Source organism: Petromyzon marinus, chromosome 63 (genome assembly GCF_048934315.1).
Source record: "Petromyzon marinus isolate PM22_M1 ecotype Great Lakes invasive population chromosome 63, UKy_Petmar_22M1.pri1.0, whole genome shotgun sequence".
Lineage (NCBI taxonomy): Eukaryota > Metazoa > Chordata > Hyperoartia > Petromyzontiformes > Petromyzontidae > Petromyzon > Petromyzon marinus.
In genome coordinates this window covers 4,816,809-4,831,404 of record NC_133729.1, presented here as the reverse complement: position 1 = coordinate 4,831,404, position 14,596 = coordinate 4,816,809, and the positions used below count along the sequence as shown (strand labels likewise).

At 55.2% G+C, this 14,596-nt stretch overlaps 1 protein-coding gene across 3 annotated transcripts in view; it reads right to left on the bottom strand.

Annotated features, from left to right (window-relative positions):
- Positions 1 to 14,596, bottom strand: part of LOC116956058 (copine-4-like) — an 88,956-nt gene that overhangs the window by 18,286 nt on the left and 56,074 nt on the right. For all 3 annotated transcript variants that reach the window (XM_076053869.1, XM_076053868.1, XM_076053867.1), the window contains 6 exons: positions 13,977 to 14,060; positions 9,714 to 9,803; positions 7,400 to 7,498; positions 5,408 to 5,494; positions 3,674 to 3,733; positions 139 to 272 (listed from right to left, as the gene is read on the bottom strand). In XM_076053869.1, the coding sequence (XP_075909984.1) occupies positions 139 to 272; positions 3,674 to 3,733; positions 5,408 to 5,494; positions 7,400 to 7,498; positions 9,714 to 9,803; positions 13,977 to 14,060 (554 nt within the window). The remainder of the gene's footprint in view (positions 1 to 138; positions 273 to 3,673; positions 3,734 to 5,407; positions 5,495 to 7,399; positions 7,499 to 9,713; positions 9,804 to 13,976; positions 14,061 to 14,596) is intronic.

The window sequence follows — 14,596 nt, the reverse complement described above, 5'->3', positions numbered from 1 at the left end:
AGAGAGCGCAAGCGGATGAGCGAGCGTGCGAGCGTGGCTGGTGGGTGGAACGAGGTTTGATGGTCAGCAGCGCGTGACCCTGTGGGGTAACAGAGGCCCCCTCCACCCACTCCCCCCCCACCCACCCACCCCACCCACCTGTCGTAGTCCTGGCAGATCTCGCCCACCGCCACCAGGGCCTTGAGGTACTCGTTGGGCTGGTAGGGGTGGATGTGGTGCAGGGAGCAGCTGTTCTGGGGGTCCCCGTTTGACGCCGTGAAGTCGATCGCCACCTTGGGGGGGGGGGGTGGTAGTGGGGGGGGTAGAGGGGGGGCGCAGGGTCAGGCCTGGGTAGTTGAGCGGGAATAGAACTCTGCCACCACCACTAACACCACCACTAACAGCACCACTAACACCACCACTAACAGCACCACTAACAGCACCACTAACACCACCACTAACAGCACCACTAACACCACCACTAACACCACCACTAACAGCACCACTACCACCACCACTACCACCACCACTACCACCACCACTAACACCACCATTACCACCACCACTAACGCCACCACTAACAGCACCACTAACAGCACCACTAACACCACCACTAACGCCACCACTACCATCACCACTAACATCACCACTAACACCACCACTAACACCACCACTAACACCACCACTAACACCACCACTAACAGCACCACTAACACCACCACTAACAGCACCACTAACAGCACCACTAACACCACCACTAACAGCACCACTAACACCACCACTAACACCACCACTAACAGCACCACTACCACCACCACTACCACCACCACTACCACCACCACTAACACCACCATTACCACCACCACTAACGCCACCACTAACAGCACCACTAACAGCACCACTAACACCACCACTAACGCCACCACTACCATCACCACTACCATCACCACTAACATCACCACTAACACCACCACTAACACCACCACTAACACCACCACTAACACCACCACTAACACCACCAATAACACCACCACTAACACCACCACTAACGCCACCACTAACATCACTACTAACACCACCACTAACAGCACCACTAACAGCACCACTACCACCACCAACAACACCACTAACATCGCCACCACTAACAGCACTACCATCACCACTAACAGCACCACAGCCAGCACTACCACCACCACTACCACCGCCACTAACAGCACCACCACCACCACTAACACCACCACTAACACCACCACTAACAGCACCACAGCCACCACTAACACCACTACTAACAGCACCACCAACACCACCACAGCCACCACAGCCACCACTAACAGCACCACAGCCACCACTAACAGCACCATTAACACCACTACTAACACCACTACTAACACCACCACTAACACCACCACTAACACCACCACTAACACCACCACTAACAAAGATCCCCCGTGTAGCCTTAACAGACTGTTTGGGCAAGTGCTGTTAGCGAGCAGCACCTATGAAGGCCGACACGGCACACGAGGGTGTGGGTGGCCAGCACCACGCCCGACCGCCTTTGTCGCCCCAGTGGCGATGTTTACTACACACCGCACTAAGTACTCATTTGAGGCTGAGTCGACCTAGGGGATGCCCAGGACCGGTTCAGATAATGGTCACCGGTATTGGCAATGAGTGGGAATCGAACTCAGGTCGCCGGGTTCATAGCTCAGCGCGCTAACCGCTACACCACCGCTCCCCACACCGCCACTAACAGCACCACCGCCACCACCACTACCACCACCGCTACTACCGCAGCAGTAGGGGGGCTCATGCCCCAACCCCCTCCACCCTGCGTCGCTTTGAAACGATCCCTGCCTTTGATATCGGGGTTGGCAGGAAATGGGCGTGTCAACAGGAGTAGCAGAGCCCCGCTATGATGAGCGCTCCGGGTGAGCGGCTGGGTGGGGTGGGGGGTGGTTGAGTTGGCAGGGGGAAGGGAGCCGAGCGAGTGCACAGATCATCATGATGATGATGAGCGGGGCTGGCACGGAAGCAGCTGTCAGTCTGTGGCCCCGATGGTCTCGCACCCACCACCCCCCCCTCCCCTTGTTCGAGGCAGGGTTCACGTGGCCGCTTGCGTTTCAAACGAAGCCTTCCGCGGTTTCAGTTCGACGTTCAACAACAACGGCGGCGGTGGTGGTGGTGGTGCTGGTGCTGCTGCTGGTGGTGGAGATGGTGGTGGTGGTGAAGATGGTGGTGGTGGTGCTGCTGCTGGTGGTGGTGCTGCTGGTGGTGGTGGAGATGGTGGTGGAGATGGTGGTGGTGGTGCTGCTGGTGGTGGTGGTGGAGATGGTGGTGGAGATGGTGGTGGTGGTGCTGCTGCTGGTGGTGCTGCTGGTGGTGGTGGTGGTGGAGATGGTGGTCGTGGTGGTGGTGCTGCTGCTGGTGGTGGTGGTGGTGGCGAAGGAGGTCGACTCAGCCTCACAATAAGTGCCCGGTGCGGTGAGTAGGAAGTATCGCCACGAGGGGGAGACAAAGGCGGTCGCGGTGGTGGCCACCCACCACCTCGCGTGCCGTGCTCGGTAACTAACAGCACTTGCCCCAAACGTCTGTTGGAGTTGGTGCTGGTGATGATAGAGTTGGTGATGGTGGTGGTGATGGCGTTGGTGCTGGTGATGATGAAGTTGATGGTGCTGGTGATGATGGAGTTGGTGCTGGTGATGAAGTTGGTGATGGTGGTGGTGATGGCGTTGGTGCTGGTGATGAAGTTGGTGATGGTGGTGGTGATGGCGTTGGTGCTGGTGATAAAGTTGGTGATGGTGGTGGCGTTGGTGCTGGTAATGAAGTTGGTGGTGCTGGTGATGATGAAGTTGGTGCTGGTGATGATGGAGTTGGTGGTGCTGGTGATGATGAAGTTGGTGCTGGTGATGATGGAGTTGGTGATGGTGGTGGTGATGGCGTTGGTGCTGGTGATGAAGTTGGTGGTGCTGGTGATGATGGAGTTGGTGATGGTGGTGGTGATGGCGTTGGTGCTGGTGATGAAGTTGATGGTGCTGGTGATGATGAAGTTGGTGCTGGTGATGATGGAGTTGGTGATGGTGGTGGTGATGGCGTTGGTGCTGGTGATGAAGTTGGTGGTGCTGGTGATGATGGAGTTGGTGATGGTGGTGGTGATGGCGTTGGTACTGGTGATGAAGTTGATGGTGCTGGTGATGATGGAGTTGGTGATGGTGGTGATGATGGAGTTGGTGCTGGTGATGAAGTTGGTGTTGGTGGTGGTGATGGCGTTGGTGCTGGTGATGGAGTTGGTGATGGTGGTGGTGATAGTGGTGGTGATGGCGTTGATGCTGGTGATGAAGTTGGTGTTGGTGATGGCGTTGGTGCTGCTGATGAAGTTGGTGATGGTGGTGGTGATGGCGTTGGTGCTGGTGATGAAGTTGGTGATGGTGGTGGTGATGGCGTTGGTGCTGGTGATGATGAAGTTGGTGATGGTGGCCGTGGTGCTGCTGGTGGTGGTGATGTCGGCGATGCAGTCGATGGCGATTTGCGGTGCACCACGTGAAGTCCACACCGAGCGATACGCACTTAAACCCAACAACGATCTCACCCCCCCAGTGCCTCCCCCCCGTGCCCCCCTCCCACCCCCCAAGTGCCCCCCCTCTCCCCGACCCCCTACCCCACCTCATTACGAACCGATCCGTAGCGCCCCACTTACCGCAAACTGGATCTGGCAGCCTCCCATAATGTACTCGAGGAAGGAGTAAATCTTGATTATCTGCCGGAGACGTGAGCGACAAAGAGCGGGACATCAATCGCTGTGTCACCGCCCCCCCCTCACCCCCGGGGGAGCAGGAGCATCCCCACGGGTAGAGAGAGACGCGCTGTGCGCTGCTACCCCCTCCCACCCCCTCCTTACAACATACATCACCATTTAGATCATTAGCAACAAACGTTCCGGTGTAAACATCGTTTGCGTATTCAGCGCTCGCCCCCCCATCCGCCACCCCGTTTGATTGATTTTCACACACACACAGACACACACACATACACACACACACAGACATACACAGTGACACACACACACAGACATACACAGTGATACACACACACAGACACACACACACAGACACACACACACATACACACACACAGACACACACACACACAGACATACACAGTGACACACACACACAGACACACACACACAGACACACACACAGACACACACACAGACACACACACACACAGACATACACAGTGACACACACACACAGACACACACAGTGACACACACACAAAGATCCCCCATGTAGCCTTAACAGACTGTAGGCGCAAGTGCTGTTAGCGAGCACCTATGAAGGCCGCCACGCCTGGCCGCCTTTGTCTCCCTAGTGGCGATGTTTACACACCGCACCAGGTACTCATTTGAGGCTGAGTCGACCTAGGGGAGGAGGCCCAGGACCGGTTGAGATAATCGTCACCGGTGTTGGCCGTGAGCGGGAATCGAACTCGGGTCGCCGGGTTCATAGCGCAGCGCGCTGAGTGGACTTGCCGATGACTGGTACCAGCGGTGTCAAGATCGGCCTCTGTGGAGGAGGCTCGTGAAGGACGCTACTGGGCAGTTGGAGGCAGTCGCCCTCCAACAACAACAGAGGACGGAGCAGCGACACTCACAACAACGAGCGGAGCGCCGGGTTGCTAAAGCACAGCGAGTTGGCACAGTAGGGGGCACAGGTGGTGCATCAGCCAGTCATCTCAGTCAGTCGACCCGTGGCACCTGGGTCTGCCCCGTGACCTCCTGACAGCGGGCGTTCGACACTTCACGTGGCGAATAGCGGTTGTTGTTGTTGTACCCTGCATTGTGTTAGTGAGTGCACGTACCCTACACTGTGTGTGTGTCTGCACGTACCCTGCACTGTGTGTGTGTTGCTGCACGTACTCTGCACTGTGTGTGTGTCTGCACGTACTCTGCACTGTGTGTGTGTCTGCACGTACTCTGCACTGTGTGTGTGTGTCTGCACGTACCCTGCACTGTGTGTGTGTGTCTGCACGTACCCTGCACTGTGTGTGTGTGTCTGCACGTACTCTGCACTGTGTGTGTGTGAGTGCACGTACCCTGCACTGTGTTAGTGAGTGCACGTACCCTGCACTGTGTGTGTGTCTGCACGTACCCTACACTGTGTGTGTGTCTGTACGTACCCTACACTGTGTGTGTGTCTGCACGTACCCTACACTGTGTGTGTGTGTCTGCACGTGCCCTACACTGTGTGTGTCTGCACGTACCCTACACTGTGTGTGTGTCTGCACGTACCCTGCACTGTGTGTGTGTCTGCACGTACCCTACACTGTGTGTGTGTCTGCACGTACCCTGCACTGTGTGTGTGTCTGCACGTACCCTACACTGTGTGTGTGTCTGCACGTACCCTGCACTGTGTGTGTCTGCACGTACCCTGCACTGCGCCAGAATGACTGTTCCCGAGTTTTTGTACCGCCGCTTCTTGGCCTTGTACTTGGGGTTGATGCATGGCCACTGCACCTGTGCAACACAAACCACTCACGGAGTCACCCAATCCACCAGTCCACCAGTCCACCAGTCACCCAGTCAGTCACCCAGTCAGTCACCCAGTCAGTAACCCAGTCAGTAACCCAGTCCACCAGTCACCCAGTCAATCACCCAGTCCACCAGTCCACCAGTCACCCAGTCCACCAGTCACCCAGTCAGTCACCCAATCCACCAGTCACCCACTCACACAGACACCCAATCCACCAGTCACCCAGTCCGCCAGTCACTCAGTCACCCAGTCCACCAGTCCACCAGTCACCCAGTCCACCAGTCACCCAGTCAGTCACACAATCCACCAGTCACCCAGTCCACCAGTCATCCACTCACACAGACACCCAATCCACCAGTCACCCAGTCCGCCAGTCACCCAGACACCCACTCACGCAGTCACCCAATCCACCAGTCACCCAGTCACCCAGTCCACCAGTCACCCAGTCCACCAGTCACCCAATCCACCAGTCACCCAGTCCACCAGACGCCCACTCACGCAGTCCACCAGTCACCCAGTCACCCAGTCCACCAGTCACCCAGTCACCCAGTCCACCAGTCCACCAGTCACCCAGTCAGTCACCCAATCCGCTAGTCAGTCACCCAGTCCACCGGTACCCTCTCTCGTCACGAGGCCGTCCATGCAACAACAGCAGCCTTACGTCAATAAGAGTTCTTTGCAAAATAAATTAATTGATAACTGCGACGAAACGCGTTCGTCGTCGTTGGACTAACGAGGCGGCGTGTTTATCACGGAAACGTTTTAGACGGCGAGTCTCAGGCACTGCCGCATTACAGCCACCCCGAGTCAGTGCAGGATGATCCGCGTAGCACTAGTAGCTAATACACGCGTAGTAGCTACTAATACACGCGTAGTAGCTACTAATACACGTGCAGTAGCTACTACTACATGTGTAGCAGCTACTACTACATGTGTAGCAGCTACTACACATGTAGTAGTAGCTGCTAGACATGTAGTAGTAGTAGTAGTACATGTGTAGCAGCTACTACTACATGTGTAGCAGCTACTACACATGTAGTAGTAGCTGCTAGACATGTAGTAGTAGCTACTACACATGCAGTAGCTACTACTAACGTAGTAGGGCCCGTAGCTACTACATATGTAGTAGCTACTACATATGTAGTAGCTACTACATATGTAGTAGCTACTACATATGTAGTAGCTACAACATGTGTAGTAGCTACTACACATGTAGTAGTAGTAGCTACTACACGTGTAGAAGTAGTAGTAGCTGCTACACATGTAGTAGTAGTAGCTACTACACATGTAGAAGTAGATACTACACATGTAGTAGTAGTAGCTACTACACGTGTAGTAGTAGTAGTAGCTGCTACACATGTAGTAGTAGCTACTACACATGTAGTAGTAGTAGCTACTACATGTGTAGTAGTAGTAGCTACACATGTAGTGTAGTAGTAGCTACACATGTAGTAGTAGTAGCTACACATGTAGTAGTAGTAGCTACTACATGTGTAGTAGCTACTACTACTACATGTGTAGTAGCTACGGGCCCCGCACTTTCAAGGCCCCCGCGCTAAACGCTCTCAAGCTGTCAACTCCGGTTCAGTGATTCTACACTTGCTCTATCACTATAGTATTATACCGCCTTCGACTTTTACGAACCACCCGGGTGTTTGAGGTTAGCGATTTGTCGTATTATCTGTGGCTGTATAGCAAATGAAAAAATACAATTTACTTTACTATGCGAGTTAAACATTTACGTGTTTTAATATTGACGTGGTTTATTTTATTTAATTTAGGCCCCCTTTATAACATATACTAGAGGCACCGCGCTAGCTTCATCCGGCCACTGGCTAGGAGGAGGTGGGGTGGGGGGGGGGAGGCGAAGAGGCACCATCAGGACTCACGTGAGTGTCATCCTGGGCCGCGAGGGTCTCGTGGAAGGTGGTGTAGAACTCTCCGATAAAGTCGTGCTTCCCGCTCGAGTCCCAGTCCCACACCATGCACTGCCGCGTGGACAACACAGACAAAGGTCACGCCCCGCTCTCCCCGCGTGACCTTCAACGAGGCTGTCGGTAGCGAGCAGCAGCAGCAGCATCAGCAGCTTGTGGTACACGAGGAGGTGGGTGGTGTGGCCTGCACCACGACCACCCAGCCACAGCCGTGGGTCAGGGTCCGGGTCAAGGCACCGGGAGGGGGGGGGGGGGGCTTTAGGAGCTGCAGCCCAGGGGCCTCCAGAGATGAAGTGAAAAGTGATTTCGTTCGTGAATGCTGAATTGTATTTGTTGTTAGCCTTGTAGAAATACAAGTTCCTCTTTCTTTAACTTTGTTTTCCTTTTGAACATATTACTGGGGCGTGGCGGGGCTCACAGTACCTGTAGCTCAGGGGCCTACAAAATCTAAATCCGGTACTCATTTTGAGGCTGAGTCCACCTAGTGGGGGAGTGCGTGACCGGGAATCGAACTCGGCTCGCCTGGGTTCGAAGCGGAGCGCGCCAACCAAACGCTACCCCCCCCCCCCCCCCCACCACGTGCAGGCATAACAAAGACAAAGAACCCCCTTGTCGCCTGCAACACTGTTGGGACCAAGTGCTGTTAGTGAGCAGCAGCAGCAGCACCTATAGGTGCCATCCATTTAGTGCGTACGCATGGAAGGGGGAGTGGAGGGGGGGGTTAACCCAAACGCTTGCGTACTGACAATGTACTTACGCATAGGACACGGAGGGGGGTGAAGCCTCGATAATAATAATGCGGCCGGCGGTGGACTATCTTAATGCTTAAACACGTTAATAGTATTCATCCTTGATCGTTTCTGCGTGGATTAAATATCGGCCGTTCTATAGGATTCGGTGGGGGGGGGGGGGGGGTGCGTCAGGCTGTACGTACGCAGGTGGGGAGGGGGGTAGGGGAGCTGTAATAAGTCCGCGTGCGTACCGGGAGGGGGTCAAGTTTTGACATATTATTTGCGTTGCGGACTGAAAGGATGGCCCCCTATGAAGACCGTGGTGTCATCAGCAAACCACGCACGGTCCGCCGTCTTTGTCTCCCCCAGTGACGATGTTTACTAAACACCGCACCAGGTACTCATTTGAGGCTGAGTCGACCTAGGGGAGGCCCAGGACCGGTTCAGATAATCGTCACCGGTGTTGGCCGTGAGCGGGAATCGAACCCGGGTCGCTGAGTTCATAGCGCAGCGTAGCGCTAACCGCTAACCACTACACCGCTACACCGCTACACCGCTACACCGCTACACCACCGCTCCCCACGCTAACACCACCACTACCGCTTCCCATAAAAAGACAAAGATTCCCCGCACACACACACACGTTCACACACACACACGTTCACACACACACACGTTCACACACACACACGTTCACACACACACACGTTCACACACACACACGTTCACACACACACACGTTCACACACACGTTCACACACACACATACACCACACACGCGCATACACCACACACACACGTTCACACACACACACACGTTCACACACACACACACGTTCACACACGCGCATACACCACACACACGTTCACACGTTCACACGCACGCATACACCACACACACACACGTTCACACACACGCATACACCACACACACACGTTCACACACACACGTTCACACACACACGTTCACACACACGCATACACCACACACACACACGTTCACACACACGCATACACCACACACACACATATTCACACACACACGTTCACACACACACGTTCACACACACGCATACACCACACACACACACGTTCACACACACACACACACGTTCACACACACACACGTTCACACACGCGCATACACCACACACGCACGCATACACCACACACACACACACACGTTCATACACACACACACGTTCACACACGCGCATACACCACACACACACACGTTCACACACACACATTCACACACGCATACACCACACACACACACACGTTCATACACACACACGTTCACACACACGCATACACCACACACACACACACGAGTGAACACGGGCGATTGTGCTCGCGTGCAGCAAGGTGAGTTTCCACTCAGCACACCACGCTGACCACCACCATCACCACCATCACCACCATCATCACCACCATCACCATCACCACCATCACCACCACCATCACCACCATCACCACCACCACCACCACTCCACCACCACCACCACTCCACCACGTGCCCCGCCACGTGACGTCACCTTCAGCTGCCTCTCGTAGTCGCAGCAGCATAGCGACTGGATGGACACCTTGAAGGGTTTCCATACCGGGTTCAGGTTGTCCATAATCACCTGTGGCACACCGCCGGCACACGCGGACGGCCAGGAGGAGGAGGGAGCACACACGGAGATAATGGGTGGGGTGAGTGGGTGAATAGGTGGGTGGGTGGGGTGAGTGGGTGAATAGGTGGGTGGGTGGGGTAAGTGGGTGAATAGATGGGTGGGTGGGGTGAATAGGTGGGTGGGTGAGTGGGTGAGTGTGTGGGTAAGTGGATGGGTGTGTGGGGTTGGTGAGTGGGTGAGTGTGTGGGTAAGTGGGTAAGTGTGTGGGTAGGTGAGTGGGTGAGTGTGTGGGTAAGTGGGTGGGTGTGTGGGTAAATTAGTGAGTGGGTGTTGATGTGTGAGTGGGTGTGGATGAATGAGTGGGTGTGTGTGTGTGAGTGAGTGGATGTGTGCGTGGGTGTTTGTGTGAGTGAGTGGGTGCGTGAGTGGGTGCGTGCGTGAGTGGGTTGGTGTGTGAGTGGGTGTGTGAGTGGGTAAATTAGTGAGTGGGTTAACGAGGGAGTGAATGGTGGTGGGGTGAGTGAGTGATTTGGTGAGTGAGTGAGTTAATGAGTAGCTTAATCAGTGAGTGGATGGGTGGGTGAGTGGTTGTGTGAGTGAGTTAGTGGGTTAATGAGTTAGTGAGTTAATGAGTGAGTCAGTGGATAAGTGGTGAAATTAGAGAATGGTTGGGTGAGTGAGAGGGTCAATGGGTGAGTGAGTGGTTTGGGTAAACGAGTGATTGGGTGAGTGAGTTAGTGGGTTAATAATGAGTGAGTGAGTGGATGGGTGGGTGGTTGATTGAGTGAGCGAGTGGTTGGATGAGTGAGTGGGTTGGGTGAGCGAGTGGGTCAATGGGTGAGCGCGTGGTTTGGTGAGTAAGTTAGTGAGTTAATGAGTGAGTGGCTTAATCAGTGAGTGGACCGGTGGGTGAGCGAGTAAATTCATGGGTGAGTGAGTGGGTTAATAGGTGAGTGAGTGGCTGGGTGAATGTGTGATTGGGTGAGTGAGTTAGAGAGTGGTTGAGTTGGTGGGTTAATGAGTGAGTGAGTGGATGGGTCGTGGATTGAGTGAGCGAGTGGTTGGGTGAGTAAGTGGGTTAGGTGAGCGAGTGAGTTAATAGGTGAGCGCGTGGTTGGGTGAGTGGTTGGGTGAGTGGCTGTGTGAGTGAGTGGCTGAGTGAGTGGTTGAGTGAGTGGTTTGGTTGGGTGAATGAGTGGTTGGGTGAGTGAGTGGTTGGTTGTGTGGTTGGCTGAGTGAGTGGTTGGCTGAGTGGTTGGGTGAGTGGATGGGTGAGTGGTGGGTGAGTGGTTGGGTGAGTGAGTGGTTGAGTGGTTGGGTGAGTGAGTGTTTGGGTGAGTGAGTGGTTGGGTGAGTGAGTGGTTGGGTGAGTGGCTGTGTGAGTGAGTGGCTGAGTGAGTGGTTTGGTGAATAAGTGGTTGGGTGAGTGAGTGGTTGGGTGAGTGAGTGGTTGGCTGAGTGAGTGGTTGGCTGAGTGAGTGGTTGGGTGAGTGAGTGGTTGGCTGAGTGAGTGGTTGGCTGAGTGAGTGGTTGGCTGAGTGAGTGGTTAGCTGAGTGAGTGGTTGGGTGAGTGAGTGGTTGGGTGAGTGAATGGTTGGCTGAGTGAGTGGTTGGCTGAGCGAGTGGTTGGCTGAGTGAGTGGTTGGCTGAGCGAGTGATTGGGTGAGTGAGTGGTTGGGTGAGTGAGTGGTTTGGTGAGTGAGTGGTTGGCTGAATGAGTGGTTGGCTGAGTGAGTGGTTGGCTGAGCGAGTGGTTGGGTGAGCGAGTGGTTGGGTGAGTGAGTGGTTGGCTGAGCGAGTGGTTGGCTGAGCGAGTGGTTGGCTGAGCGAGTGGTTGGCTGAGCGAGTGGTTGGGTGAGTGAGTGGTTGGGTGAGTGAGTGTTTGGGTGAGCGAGTGGTTGGGTGAGTGAGTGGTTGGCTGAGTGAGTGATTGGGTGAGTGAGTGGTTGGGTGAGTGAGTGGTTGGCTGAGTGAGTGGTTGGCTGAGTGAGTGGTTGGCTGAGTGAGTGGTTGAGTGAGTGGTTGGCTGAGTGAGTGGTTGGCTGAGTGAGTGATTGGCTGAGTGAGTGGTTGGCTGAGCGAGTGGTTGGGTGAGCGAGTGGTTGGCTGAGTGAGTGGTTGGCTGAGTGAGTGGTTGGCTGAGTGAGTGGTTGGCTGAGCGAGTGGTTGGGTGAGTGAGTGGTTGGCTGAGTGAGTGGTTGGGTGAGTGAGTGGTTGGCTGAGTGAGTGGTTGGGTGAGTGAGTGGTTGGCTGATCGAGTGGTTGGGTGAGTGAGTGGTTGGCTGAGTGAGTAGTTGGGTGCGTGAGTGGTTGGCTGAGCGAGTGGTTGGGTGAGTGAGTGGTTGGCTGAGTGAGTGGTTGGGTGAGCGAGTGGTTGGGTGAGCGAGTGGTTGGCTGAGTGAGTGGTTGGCTGAGTGAGTGGTTGGCTGAGCGAGTGGTTGGGTGAGTGAGTGGTTGGGTGAGTGAGTGGTTGGGTGAGTGGTTGGGTGAGTGAGTGGTTGGGTGAGTGGTTGGGTGAGTGGTTGGGTGAGTGAGTGAGTGGTTGGGTGAGTGAGTGGTTGGGTGAGTGGTTGGGTGAGTGAGTGAGTGGTTGGGTGAGTGAGTGGTTGGCTGAGTGAGTGGTTGGGTGAGTGAGTGGTTGGATGAGTGAGTGGTTGGGTGAGTGAGTGGTTGGGTGAGTGAGTGGTTGGCTGAGTGAGTGGTTGGGTGAGTGAGTGGTTGGGTAAGTGAGTGGTTGGTTGTGTGGTTGGCTGAGTGAGTGGTTGGCTGAGTGGTTGGGTGAGTGGATGGGTGAGTGGTGGGTGAGTGGTTGGGTGAGTGAGTGGTTGGCTGAGTGAGTGGTTGGCTGAGTGAGTGGTTGGCTGAGCGAGTGGTTGGCTGAGCGAGTGGTTGGGTGAGTGAGTGGTTGGCTGAGTGAGTGGTTGGGTGAGTGAGTAGTTGGCTGAGTGAGTGGTTAGGTGAGTGAGTGGTTGGGTGAGTGGTTGGGTGAGTGGTTGGCTGAGTGGTTGGCTGAGTGGTTGGGTGAGTGGTTGGGTGAGTAGTTGGGTGAGTGAGTGGTTGGCTGAGTGAGTGGTTGGGTGAGTGATTGGTTGGGTGAGTGAGTGGTTGGGTGAGTGGTTGGGTGAGTGGTTGGCTGAGTGAGTGGTTGGGTGAGTGAGTGGTTGGGTGAGTGGTTGGCTGAGCGAGTGGTTGGCTGAGTGAGTGGTTGGCTGAGTGAGTGGTTGGGTGAGTGAGTGGTTGGGTGAGTGAGTGATTGGCTGAGTGAGTGGTTGTGTGAGTGAGTGGTTGGGTGATTGGTTGGGTGAGTTGTTGGCTGAGTGAGTGGTTGGCTGAGTGAGTGGTTGGCTGAGTGAGTGGTTGGGTGAGTGAGTGGTTGGGTGAGTGGTTGGGTGAGTGGTTGGCTGAGTGAGTGGTTGGGTGAGTGAGTGGTTGGGTGAGTGGTTGGCTGAGCGAGTGGTTGGCTGAGTGAGTGGTTGGCTGAGTGAGTGGTTGGGTGAGTGAGTGGTTGGGTGAGTGAGTGGTTGGCTGAGTGAGTGGTTGGGTGAGCGAGTGGTTGGGTGAGTGAGTGGTTGGGTGAGTGAGTGATTGGCTGAGTGAGTGATTGGCTGAGTGAGTGGTTGTGTGAGTGAGTGGTTGGGTGATTGGTTGGGTGAGTTGTTGGCTGAGTGAGTGGTTGGCTGAGTGAGTGGTTGGCTGAGTGAGTGGTTGGGTGAGTGAGTGGTTGGGTGAGTGGTTGGGTCAGTGGTTGGGTGAGTGAGTGGTTGGGTGAGTGTTTGGGTGAGTGGTTGGGTGAGTGGTTGGGTGAGTGGTTGGCTGAGTGAGTGGTTGGCTGAGTGAGTGGTTGGGTGAGTGGTTGGGTGAGTGGTTGGCTGAGTGGTTGAGTGAGTGGTTGGGTGAGTGATTGGGTGAGTGAGTGGTTGGCTGAGTGAGTGGCTGAGTGAGTGGTTGGGTGAGTGGTTGGGTGAGTGGTTGGCTGAGTGGTTGGGTGAGTGGTTGGGTGAGTGGTTGGCTGAGTGAGTGGTTCGGTGAGTGAGAGGTTGGGTGAGTGGTTGGCTGAGTGAGTGGTTGGGTGAGTGGTTAGGTGAGTGGTTGGGTGAGTGGTTGGCTGAGTGAGTGGTTGGCTGAGTGAGTGGTTGGGTGAGTGGTTGGGTGAGTGGTTGGCTGAGCGAGCGACTTCCTCACCTCGGTGCGGTGCACGAGCTGTTGGGTGCCGTCGTCGTTGAGACGGAAGATCTCAAGGAAGGGGTCCGACTTGCTGAAGAAGTCCTGCACGTGGTGGAGGCGGAACCACGGAGGAGACGCGAGGCGTCAAAGCACAGAGCGGCACAGCACAGAAGTGCACATTCGCAAGTCAACGCAGACACTACCAAGGGTCCTCCTGCTGCTGCACCTGCTGATGATGACGGTGCTGCAGCTGATGATGATAATGATGTTGCTGCTGCTGCTCACGCTGATGATGACGGTGCTACCGTTGCTGCATTACGCTACCGCTTGCAGTGATCACGACCACCAGGACAACCACAACCACCACGGTGGTGGTGTTGATGGTGATGATGATGACCCGGAAACACGTGGGGGGAGGGGGGGGGGTACCCATGAGCTCTGGATGGCCGGGCAATCATTGGGCACCACCACCAAAGACAAAGATCCCCCGTATAGCCTGCACCAGACTGTAGGGGCAAGTGCTGTTAGCGAGCAATACCTATGAAGGCCGGTACGGCACACGAGGGGGTGGGTGGCCAACACCACGACCGGCCGCCTTTGTCTCCCCAGTGGTGATGTTTACTCAGAGTACCAGGTGC